The sequence below is a fragment of the Eretmochelys imbricata genome, chromosome 4 (genome assembly GCF_965152235.1).
Source record: "Eretmochelys imbricata isolate rEreImb1 chromosome 4, rEreImb1.hap1, whole genome shotgun sequence".
Lineage (NCBI taxonomy): Eukaryota > Metazoa > Chordata > Testudines > Cheloniidae > Eretmochelys > Eretmochelys imbricata.
Window position 1 is genome coordinate 109,794,348 of NC_135575.1, and position 13,086 is coordinate 109,807,433.

The window sequence follows — 13,086 nt, forward strand, 5'->3', positions numbered from 1 at the left end:
AATCAGAAGTAGCCAGAAGAACTTAAAACAAGACCCGAAACAGGAGCTGGAAGCTTCACAAATGGAATTGAAGTAGCACCCGGAGGTTTGCCAGAAAGAAATGAAATCTCTGTGGGAGCAACAACTACAAAGCATCCAGACAGATTGGTCTGGACATGTCCGTGCTGGAATAGTGATGAGGTGACCAGCAATCTGACTGGCGTAGACCAGCATTTCTTCTATGAAATAGTGGAGGCTAAGCAAGCTTTAGCCAAGCTTCAATTTGCCAACCAAGATGAGCTGCAGCAAGGACTTATGGAGCTAAAAATTCACCTCTGGAAGTAAATCAAAGGGTCACAGACCAGTGGAAGGCAGCAACCTGGAGAGAATTGAGCCACCTAGCACACTTGGTTAAGATTGGACATTTACAACAGCTTTCTACCCCATTTGTAACCTACAGAGACCTAGGGGGAGAGGTCAGGCTGTCTCAGCTCAAATAAGGCAAAATCTTTGAGGAAAAAAAACTCCGGGGAAGCTTTTTTGGCCCAGTTCAACCTTGTAGCTGAATGGCTGGGAGGAAGGATAGAAAGGAGGGTTACTAGCAGCAAACTTGAGAGACCCAGCTCTGATTGGTTTCAGAGTAACAGCCGTGTTAGTCTGTATTCGCAAAAAGAAAAGGAGTTCTTGTGGCACCTTAGAGACTAACCAATTTATTTGAGCATGAGCTTTCGTGAGCTACAGCTCACTTCATCGGATGCATACTGTGGAAACTGCAGCAGACTTTATATATACACAGAGAATATGAAACAATACCTCCTCCCACCCCACTGTCCTGCTGGTAATAGCTTATCTAAAGTGATCATCAGGTTAGGCCATTTCCAGCACAAATCCAGGTTTTCTCACCCTCCACCCCCCAACACAAATTCACTCTCCTGCTGGTGATAGCCCATCCAAAGTGACAACTCTTTACACAATGTGCATGATAATCAAGTTGGGCCATTTCCTGCACAAATCCAGGTTCTTTGTGCAGGAAATGGCCCAACTTGATTATCATGCACATTGTGTAAAGAGTTGTCACTTTGGATGGGCTATCACCAGCAGGAGAGTGAATTTGTGTTGGGGGGTGGAGGGTGAGAAAACCTGGATTTGTGCTGGAAATGGCCTAACCTGATGATCACTTTAGATAAGCTATTACCAGCAGGACAGTGGGGTGGGAGGAGGTATTGTTTCATATTCTCTGTGTATATATAAAGTCTGCTGCAGTTTCCACGGTATGCATCCGATGAAGTGAGCTGTAGCTCACGAAAGCTCATGCTCAAATAAATTGGTTAGTCTCTAAGGTGCCACAAGTACTCCTTTTCTTCTTCCAGCTCTGATTGTGCTTTAGAACTTACTGTAACAATGCTGGTTCTAGCAGGACCCAACTGAGAGTGCCAATTCAGGACAAATTGCTTAAAGCAGGGCAGTTACAGCCCAAGGCTGGGGTTTCTATGCACACCAAGGCAAACCAAACCAGCCAAACAGAGAAGACTTTGATTTTACCCCACTGGCTAACCACAAGTCACACAAGCAGTTCCCTTAGACACTCCAGTTTCCCAGTATCACCACCAGTGCCACTCGTTATGCGGACAAATGGTTATGAAAACCAATATCCCAGGAAAAGAAAAAAGGTTCTCTCGAACCCAAAGGACAAAGCCCCAGACCCAGGTCAATATACAATCAGATCTGACCCACAAATCATGCTGTTGCCAATCCTTTAGAATCTAAAATCTAAAGGTTTATTCATAAAAGGAGAAAGATACAGATGAGAGCTAGAATTGGTTAAATGGAATCAATTATATACAGTAATGGCAAAGTTCTTGGTTCAGGCTTGCAGCAGAGATAGAATAAACTGCAGGTTCAAATCAAGTCTCTGGAGTACATCCAGTGCTGGGATGGGTCATCAGTACTTTGTTCAGTGACTTCAGCGTAGCAAAGTTCTCCAGAGGTAAGAAGCAGGATTGAAGTCAAGATGGAGGAGCTGCAGCAGCTTTTTATATTCTCATGCCGTGTGGTCTTTCTTTCTTTGTTCCAAAGACAAGCAGTCCATCAAATGGCCTGGAAAAACCTCAGAGTTCTGTCCATAGGCATGTCCCTGCATACCTTGCTGAGTTACAAGGCATGTCTGCCTTCTCTCAATGGGTCAATTGTATAGCTGATAGTCCTTAATGGGCCATCAATCAGGCTAGGCAGAGCTGACACCAACTTATCTGGGGTGTCACCGAGAAGCATAGCATAACTTTGAAATACAGTCAGTATTCATATCTTTACCTACAAAAATGATACACACATATAGACAGCATAATCATAACCAGCAAACCATAACCTTGTCTTAGACACCTTATTTGACTCCCTTTATACAAGCTTTGGTGCCACTACAGGACTTTGGTTGCAACAATGATCTATACGGTCCCAGCTTATGTCAATAACGTCACAGCCCCAACGCAAAATTGATTCAGAAAGGGATGACACAAACATCACTGACTGCATCCCAAGAGCTTCCTATCCTTGGTTCTGTCTTACTACAGCAAGTATTGGTGTATAACAGAAGTGGTTTATCAAAGTCATGTTCAATAACATGATTGAATCTCTTTACAAATTCAAGGTAAAACTTGGTTAGAACAATAGTGGATTGGATCTGCTTTTGCAGCATGGTTCCTGTCAGTCTCGTGTGATCTTGCCAAGAGCTAAAGAACATAGCTACTTTATTCATACAAAAAGAAAAGGAATACTTGTGGCACCTTAGAGACTAACCAATTTATTTGAGCATAAGCTTTCGTGAGCTACAGCTCACTTCATCGGATGCATGCTGTGGAAACTGCAGAAACATTATATACACAGATATAATTAGATTAGACAGATATAATGTTTCTGCAGTTTCCACAGTATGCATCCGATGAAGTGAGCTGTAGCTCACGAAAGCTTATGCTCAAATAAGTTGGTTAGTCTCTAAGGTGCCACAAGTACTCCTTTTCTTTTTGCGAATACAGACTAACATGGCTGTTACTCTGAAACCTGTCTTTATTCATACAAACTCTGGCAAATGTTTGGAACCCAATTAACATCAAGTCAATGTAGCTATTAATGTTGTCCATAGTACAGGAATCTTGGCATTTAGCCGTGAAAGCAATGTGGTACTGTGCCTCAGTTTCCCCTTTCATACAGCGCATCAGGTTTGGAATGTCATTTCCCCTGTGAAAAGTGTCAATACGGTTTATAGGCATTAACTTTGCATCATCAGTATTACAAGGCCTTTTAACATAAAGTGTGTTCTTATGTATCACTTTTAACATATTCAAGGGTTTTTTCAAAAGATTAGGCACATTGTACATCTTTACAGTTCTTGGTAATAGCAACACATTAGTTACAAAAATTACCATAAGCAATAACAACAAATTCAAGTCCATCTACAGTCATGTTTGACTTGCCACACCTCTGGCTCAATACCATTGGGGTTTGGGCCTTTTAGGGTCAGCATGTGGCTTCCCTTTGCAAAATTAACGTCTCTCTTTCCTCCTTGACCTGAAGGATCAAGCCCTGATTTCCCTTGCTTAACAGAATTCACTGGCTGATTGGGTGCGCTCTCTCTGCTAAGGGCTATTAGCAAGTCTTTATTCTCCCAGTCAGTCAGGTAATTTGCATTCAAACAGACAGGAGCCTGTTCACCAGTGTTCAGATCCTTCACTGCTACCAATTCCAAGGCTGGAGTCTGTCTTAAAGAGAAATCATCCATTTTCACTGACAAGCTAGACTCAACGTTCTGTTGTCCTTCCCTTACCAACCTCTGATTCCACATGGAATTAGATGTTAAGTTCACTGAGAGACGACAAGTCATATCCAAAGTGTCTAGAGATGAGAGTTTACCTGCCATCCCCTGCATTCTCGAGAGATTAACTGCACAGCTGTTCTGCTCTGCAGACTCAGCTACCCAGTCTTCCCTCTGAACCTGAGACACAGACTGTCCACTTACAGAATCAGCATGGAGACATTCCTCTCTCAACAACCTTGTCTCCCCAACAAGCTGGCCAAACACAGCCACTTCCTTATAGGACTGTTCAACTTTCTTAACAGCTTTCACTCCATCTGAGACCTTCTCAAAGCTATCCACACTGGATCTTTCAAAAGGAAAGTCATTCACACATGTGGATCCATTCACAACAGAAAATTTCTGGCTGTTAGGAACTGAAACTTTCTTGATTACATCACTTTCACACCCTTCAGTTGCAGTAAACTGCTTGCACAGACTACCATGAGGATTCCTTTCCCCAGGAGCTTTTCTAAGCAGCAATTCAACCCTCACAGAAATTCTGCCTTTACCCTCTTCACCTAGGGCTTGCTCTAAAGGAACACTTCTCTGAGCAACAACAGACTCTTTCTGGGTCTCACTTACATCCAGAATCAACTCTGGCCCATCAGGCGGATTCCTTCACAATCCCCTTTCAGGCAAACTTCTAGACTTCCTAGATAAAAGGTTAGAGGCATTCTCCTTCCCTTTGCCACACACAAGCTCAGGAATCTTTTCCTTCTTACTACCAGTTTCCACACCATCAGTAGGTAACACAATTAAATCATCTTTCTGATCTCCTTGTGCCCTGGTTAGGGTATTACCCTGATTAGACAGAGTTGCTATACCCTTTCCCAGCCACACATTAGCAACAGGCAAAATACAAGCACCAGAATTGTCTGGTTTCTGGGATTTTGCATAGACACTAACTGGATGCAACCGAGTTGCAGGGCCATTCTCCCGAGCGGACACAAACTTAGGACCGGTTTCAGAGTAACAGCCGTGTTAGTCTGTATTCGCAAAAAGAAAAGGAGTACTTGTGGCACCTTAGCGACTAACCAATTTATTTGAGCATGAGCTTTCGTGAGCTACAGCTCACTTCATCAGATGCATACCGTGGAAACTGCAGCAGACTTTATATATACACAGAGAATATGAAACAATACCTCCTCCCACCCCACTGTCCTGCTGGTAATAGCTTATCTAAAGTAATCTTCAGGTTAGGCCATTTCCAGCACAAATCCAACTTAGGACCATTCCCTTCCTGGGCTTTAGTTGAATCCAGAACTAACTCTGAGACAACTGCAATATTCTCAGCCATCACAGGCTGAAAGGCACCTTCTGTCTGCTCCACAGACAAAGAAGAGGCAGAGACACATTCTCCTTTACCAGACACACAGCCTGGGATCTCATTTCCCTTGTCCCAGCACACAGGGCTGTTCACAGACAACTGCTTGGAGCCTGGCGTAGCTCCCTCCATAAGCAAGTCAATACCCCGACAGACACAGGCACTTTCCCTTCACTGTCACAATTCTCCACACAGGTAACAGGTAAATTATAGGGACACTCATCTTCCACTATCCTTGCCTTCCCAAACTGCTGACTGGACAAAGCCATCAGCTCACAAGGCTGCCTAGGCTCATCCAAACTTTCCTTACCAGGCACATTGCCACTCCCAACAGATAAACTGCTGCTCTTCTCACTACACTCAGCTACTTCCAGCAAATCATAGAATCATAGAAACATAGAATCATAGAATATCAGGGTTGGAAGGGACCTCAGGAGGTCATCTAGTCCAACCCCCTGCTCAAAGCAGGACCAATCCCCAATTAAATCATCCCAGCCAGGGCTTTGTCAAGCCTGACCGTAAAAACTTCTAAGGAAGGAGACTTCCTAGGTAACGCATTCTAGTGTTTCACCACCCTCCTAGTGAAAAAGTTTTTCCTAATATCCAACCTAAATCTCCCCCACTGCAACTTGAGACCATTACTCCTTGTTCTGTCATCTGCTACCACTGAGAACAGTCTAGAGCCATCCTCTTTGGAACCCCCTTTCAGGTAGTTAAAAGCAGCTATCAAATCCCCTCTCATTCTTCTCTTACGTAGACTAAACATCCCCAGTTCCCTCAGCCTCTCCTCATAAGTCATGTGTTCCAGTCCCCTAATCATTTTTGTTGCCCTCCGCTGGACTCTTTCCAATTTTTCCACATCCTTCTTGTAGTGTGGGGCCCAAAACTGGACACAGTACTCCAGATGAGGCCTCACCAGTGTCGAATAGAGGGGAACTATCACGTCCCTCGATCTGCTGGCAATGCCCCTACTTATACATCCCAAAATGCCATTGGCCTTCTTGGCAACAAGGGCACACTGTTGACTCATATCCAGCTTCTCGTCCACAGCTTCTCGACCCCTAGGTCCTTTTCTGCAGAACTACTGCCAAGCCATTCGATCCCTAGTCTGTAGCGGTGCATTGGATTCTTCCATCCTAAGTGCAGGACTCTGCACTTGTCCTTGTTGAACCTCATCAGATTTCTTTTGGCCCAATCCTCCAATTTGTCTAGGGCCCTCTGTATCCTATCCCTATCCTCCAGCGTATCTATCTCTCCTCCCAGTTTAGTGTCATCGGCAAACTTGCTGAGGGTGCAATCCACACCATCCTCCAGATCATTTATGAAGATATTGAACAAAACCGGCCCCAGGACCAACCCTTGGGGCACTCCACTTGATACCGGCTGCCAACTAGACATGGAGCCATTGATCACTACCCATTGAGCCCGACAATCTAGCCAGCTTTCTATCCACCTTATAGTCCAGTTACCCTTTTCAGGTTCACTTTTATAAGCTGTACTAGCCTATAATACATTACCCATCAAAAATCTACCCTTTCCTTCCTCAGTTGGGCTTCCACTTGACCATCCACTTTAATGTGCTCCTGAGAAACACTGTCCTGACCAATGAGTTCTGTGCTTGATCTAATTCCAGATTCACTTCTGAGACATTAGACAGTTATTCAGAAACTTCATTCACAGACAAACTGCTTTTTTCCACAGACAAGCAGCTATTTCCCACCTCTTCCCCCTGGTCAGAGCAATATAACATACAAACATTGTTATAAACTGAAATTTCAAGAGGATACAGTTTCTCGATTGCTTTTTTGACTTCCAACTGAATTTTGGCAGTTTCTTGTCGCAGCTGGTGAACCCTCTCCTCAGCAGCAATCCTTTGCTTTCTCACCCATTGAATTTCTCTAGTTTCTGTTCATGCTCAAGTTGCCATTTGTTTGCTGCCTTTTGCATTCCACTTACTTCTGCAGCTTCTGTAGCATCAGGTAACGGCTGTGCTCCTGCCTCCTGATCACTGGCCATTAACAGATTTCTCAGTTCTTGGTTTGTAGCTTTCTTTCTAAAGCTTATCCCCTTTTCTGAACACAAATTTTCCAGGGCTTTTTTGCCAAGGCCCTCATATGCTGTTTGCTCACCCGTTGCAACTGCTCTTTAACCAACAAAACTCTCAATACCAAAATTCAAATTTGGATAGCTTTGGGTTTTGACCCAAAGCTTAATTGACCTGGTTCTGTGGATCCTAGCACAACTACGTCACTGTAACGATGCTGCTTCTGGCGGGACCCAACTGAGAGTGCCAATTCAGGACAAATTGCTTAAAGCAGGGCAGTTACAGCTCAAGGCTGGGGTTTCTATGCACACCAAGGCAAACCAAACCAGCCAAACAGAGACGACTTTGGTGTTACCCCACTGGCTAACCACAAGTCACACAAGCAATTCCCTTAGACACTCCAGTTTCCCAGTATCACCACCAGTGCCACTCGTTACGGGAACAAATGGTTATGAAAACCAATACCCCAGTAAAAGAAAAAAGGTTCTCTTGATCCCAAAGCACCAAGCCCCAGACCCAGGTCAATATACAATCAGATCTTACCCCACAAATCACGCTGTTGCCAATCCTCTAGAATCTAAAATCTAAAGGTTTATTCATAAAAGGAAAAAGACACAGATGAGAGCTAGAATTAGTTAAATGGAATCAATTATATACAGTAATGGCAAAGTTCTTGGTTCAGGCTTGCAGCAGTGATAGAATAAACTGCAGGTTCAAATCAAATCTCTGGAGTACATCCAGTGCTGGGATGGATCATCAGTACTTTGTTCAGTGACTTCAGCGTAGCAAAGTTCTCCAGAGGTAAGAAGCAGGATTGAAGACAAGATGGAGGAGCTGCAGCAACTTTTTATATTCTCATGCCGTGTGAGAACCTCAGAGTTCTGTCAATAGGCATGTCCCTGCATACCTTGCTGAGTCACAAGCCTTCTCTCAATGGGTCAATTGTATAGCTGATGGTCCTTAATGGGTCATCAATCAGGCTAGGCAGAGCTGACACCAACTTATCCGGGTGTCACCGAGAAGCATAGCATAAATTTGAAATACAGTCAGTATTCATAACTTTAACTACAAAAATGATACACACAGCATAATCATAACCAGCAAACCATAACCTTGTCTTAGACACCTTATTTGACTCCCTTCATACAAGATTTGGTGCCACTACAGGACTTTGGTTGCAACCATGATCTATACAGTCCCAGCTTATGTCAATAATGTCACACTTACCCAAACTTTTGACTTGTTGTTTGGATCTAGCCATCATCTTAGCTGGCCAGGGCACAGCTAGGAGCTGGAAGGAGAGGGAAAGAACCCTTACCTGAACTGGCAGGGTATCTGTGGAGACTTGTGTTCTTGGCATACCAGATATTACAGAGGCCTTCCAGGATACACTGGCATTGGACCAATTTGTAGATGTTCAGCTGGACTTGGACTTGCTGATCTTAAAGGAGACCAAAGACCCTCCAAGAGGCTGTGAAATTTTCCCATTGAACTTGAAGCTTTTCTTTCAATAGTGCACCAGAAGAGAAAGCAGCTGCTAGTGAGGAAGATGGAAACTGATTGTCATTAGCCCTGTAAGTATAGCTCTGAATCCAATCTATATGATGAAAGAGGGAATATAAATCTGGTACATGACAATATTGAATGATTAGAACAAATGACATATGTGGTTTGTAAAAAAGGGGAAATGGCCAATAATCCAAAAATAGGTCAGTTAAATTCTGGTACTGTGACAAAACTGGCCCAAAAAGAAGGATTAATATAAATTTAAGGCAGGTCAAGACAGAGTGTCTAAAGTGTCTAGTGAAAGCCTCTCCCCTGGACTAGGAAACAGGTGACACCAAGTTGAAGGAGCAAAGCTTATGGAGGTACAAAGATCAGACCAGAGTTTTGGCTTCATAGCTCAGATCTAAACAACAGTAAGAGGAGTTTGGCTATCGAGTGCATATTACGATCCGTGATGTGTATAGGGATAGTTAACACAGACTCAGACATAATGGTCGTTAGACCAGAGATGCTAAAAAGGCTACCCAACTCCCCAGACAGTACCTTTCTAGAGATCTGCTCCTATTACAGAAAGTTCATTTGTCGGTTTCCAACTATTGCAAAACCACTGCATAGACTGCGTGAGAAAAGGAAACCATTTCAGTGGTCAGCAGTGTGATGTAGCATTTTCAGAGGTGAAAAGCCTCTTGTGATGGTGCCTTTCTTGGCCTATTCATGTTTCAAAACCCCCTTTCTATTGGACACAGATGCTAGTGCTTATGATTTGAGGAAAATATTGACACAAGAACATAAGGGTCTTGAGCGGGTGGTAACTTATTATAGCAAAAATCTATGTTCCCCAGAGAGAAATTACTGCACCAACCAAAAGGAACTCCAGCAGCAGTTAAATCTACACAATGTTTTCCTCACTATTTGTATGGGAGGAAGATTATGGTCAGGACCAACCAATGCTTCCCTGCAATGGCTCTTTAGATCCAGGAAGTCTTTGGGACAGCTTGTCAGGTGGTTGGAAAAACTGCAGTGTTAAGATTTCACACTCACATGCAGATGTGGCCATAGGCATAGTAATGTTCCTGCCTTGTCCAGATAGCCTTGTTGGGAGACTAATTTGAAAACACTGCCCCAAGTAGGAGAGCAAGGAATTAGTTGCTCAATGGAACAGGTCTGCCTCTCTTCCTCTAATTTGCAGAAGTGCCCAGTGTTCCCAGTTTATCCTCTGGAACAATGGGGATAGGGTTGCAGGAATGGAACCCAGGACAAACTAAAAACTTCCCAAAGAGAGGATTCTGATCTCATGATAGTATGTAATTAGAAAATCAACAGGCAAACACAGCCACCCTGGAATGTGGTCTCCTCCCATATTATTATCACCATTAAAGCTTCCTGGTCACGGGGAAAGCCTGGAATTTAAATACAAAATATTGTCTAGAAGGTGGGAGAAAACAGCAGGTGATGGACACAGCTGTTTGTACCAGATATAACATCAGAACCTTCTTTTTCAGTGTGTCATGATCTTAATACTGCTGGACATTTTGGATTTGCAAAACCTGAGCCAAGCTAAGAGAAAATTTCTATGGGGTAAAATGAAGGCAGGACATAAAAAGTTGGTGCAGGAAAGGTGATGCTTGCTTTACAAAGAAGGGTCCCGCTAAAACTGGGAGAGCCCCTTTGCAGCAGGATCTTGTGGGATGCACCAGTCCAGAGTATTGCGACTGATGCTCTTATGCTGTTGCCTGAGACAGAGGTGGGCAAACAATATTTGCTGGTAGCTAGAGATGATTTCAAAAAATGACCTGAGGTATATCCAATAAGAAATCAAGAGCTTGTGATGGTAGCAGGGGTCTTAGTGAAGGTATTCACTAGATTTGGATCCCGAGTGAGTTACAGAGCAAGGGAGAAACTTGGAATCCAAAGTGTTTCAACAGGTTTGTGAGATTCTAGGCATCCACAAAAGCAAACCCACAATCTGATGGGATGGTGGAGGGATCAATAGGACTTTGGAGGTTCAGCTGGCTACATTTGTAGAGCACCACCAAAGGGACTGGGCCCAACATATTCCATTCCTTTTGATAAAAGAAAAGGAGTACTTGTGGCACCTTAGAGACTAACCAATTTATCTGAGCATAACCTTTCATGAGCTACAGCTCACTTCATCGGATGCATGATGATGTAGCTCACAAAAGCTTATGCTCAAATAAATTGGTTAGTCTCTAAGGTGCCACAAGTACTCCTTTTCTTTTTGTGAATACAGACTAACACGGCTGTTACTCTGATTCCTTTTGATGGCATACAAAATAGCAATGAGAGTACAAAAAGTGTTCCCCATGTTTGGGCATGATCTATGGACCCCGGCAAACCTCTAGTATGGAGTTCCTGAAAAGGAACAAAGGGAATGGAACCCAAAACTGAAAAAACTCACACTTTTGCTGGAGAAAATCTGAGGATAGCCTCTGATAAAATGAAAAGCTTCTGTGGCATCATGGCATATAGAGAATCTTTTAGAAGCAAGGACCTAGTCTGGTTCCACATTCCTAGAAGAAAGGTAGGACCCCTAAACTGGATAAGCCTTGGGATGGACCCTATAGAGTACTGTCCCAAATAAACAAAGTGGAATACAGGATACAGTTGGATCCCAGGACTAAACCCAAAGTTATCCAGAAGGACCATTGAAGGCAATATAAGGGAGATAGGATTTCAGCAAGGTTACTCTCCAAATTGGAGAATGTAACTGTGGATACTGAGGCTGGGAATGTTGTGACAGTAATGAATTCCATACCCAGACAGAATGGGCAGGGACTGTCACTGCCAGCAGTTCCACAGAAACAAATGACACACCTCAGGAGCACACTGAAAGGAAATCCATGGAGAAAAAAGCCCCCTAACAGATTTGGGTGGGAATAAAATTTTATGTTGGTGAAGTGAAACTACTCTGACAGAAAGACACTGGAAATAGTTATGCTTGGATTTAGTCTTGGGACCCAACTGCATACTGTATGCCACTTCATTTATTTGGGACAGGCCTGTCTAGGGTCTATCCCAAGGATTATGTAAATAGCTACGCTTGTATCATTTGTAATAATTTGTGTTAAATTATTTGTTTTCTTCCTATTTGGAATGGGTTATTGGATAGCACCATTTTAGGCCTCATTGGGAGGATGAGTAAAATGGAGCTGAGGGGTGTTATGAGCTGAGTGAATGCTTGTTATGGGCTGAGTTAAAACCTCATTCAAACGGATGTGTGAACAAAGCCTTCATTTAAGAGCATTGTAGAGACATTTAAGGGGCCACAAAGTCTAAAACAAGGCCAATAAAGTCTGCCCAGAAAAGAGTACCATGTGGACCGGGGGATTCCACGGGGTATTGTAACCAGGTGTGTGTGCGCGCAAAATGGTCGGGAGCTGAAGGAAGGCACAACACATACAAACTGAGAACACAAAAGAACAAAAAGAGTAGCAGAGGTAAAAAGCAAGAAAGCCAAGCAATATCCTGTGAGTATGGTGTGACCTGGGAAAAGCTAGAGAGAAAGCCTCAGGTTTGTTGGATAAAGAGGCTTGGAGCAGTACGCTAAGGAACTTCTTTTGTCCTTGGTTCCTCCTGCAATCAGAAAAGGAGGACTTTGTACATTCCTTGTAAATAAATAAGATTGCGCAACGAGAATACCAGACTCCATCGATTTCTACGTCCAACTGGAACAGCCTCAAGACCCCGAAATTTGACTAGCAGCTGGGGTTGAAAAAGAAGCAGACAATATGATTTCCTCTCCCTATTTGTAAATGTATTTAGTTTTGGCTGCTACTGAAGCAAAGAATGTCACACTTTCTAAAGTTTAAGTTTACAGGTTGTTTTAATTCTTCATTCATTTTGCCTTCTGTAGAAAACAACTTAAATTACTGCTGTAACTTTTTTTCTATTTTCTGGTGCTTAACTGTGTAATTGTAGTCCTGAAATAGTATTCCAATGTATGGATCTGAAGAGGGACCTGCTATTTTTAGTGTTGGCTGAATATATGAGACTTACAACCCTGCTTTCTCCATTTCCATTAATCTTTCCAGGATGTTTATTTCAGAAGCCAAATCATAGGGCCCATTTGTGCCATTCAGGCACATTCCTATACTCTGGGTGCTGATCAGGATTGGGTCTTGTCTTCACCTGCAGTTTAACTGTTTTTAGCATTGGTTCAGCCACATCTGTTGCTGACAGCTGTTTTTAACAAAGGCTAAATTACTGCATGTAAATAAAGCTTCAGTGTTATAAACATCTGTACAGACAGTTACCACCACGCTTAATTTGTAATGAAAGAGGTGCCGGGGCCTAAGCAATTAGGTGCAGGGACTCAACAATTTTTTACATTAATAACTGATGGAACAAGCCCAGAGGTGCCAGGGC

At 43.2% G+C, this 13,086-nt stretch overlaps 1 protein-coding gene across 1 annotated transcript in view; it reads right to left on the reverse strand.

Moving 5' to 3' along the window:
- Window positions 1-8,554, reverse strand: part of SLC34A2 (solute carrier family 34 member 2) — a 35,438-nt gene extending 26,884 nt beyond the window's left edge. Inside the window, exon 1 of the mRNA XM_077814611.1 lies at window positions 8,513-8,554. Within this exon, the coding sequence (XP_077670737.1) occupies window positions 8,513-8,554 (42 nt within the window). The remainder of the gene's footprint in view (window positions 1-8,512) is intronic.
- Window positions 8,555-13,086: the final 4,532 nt, after the last annotated feature.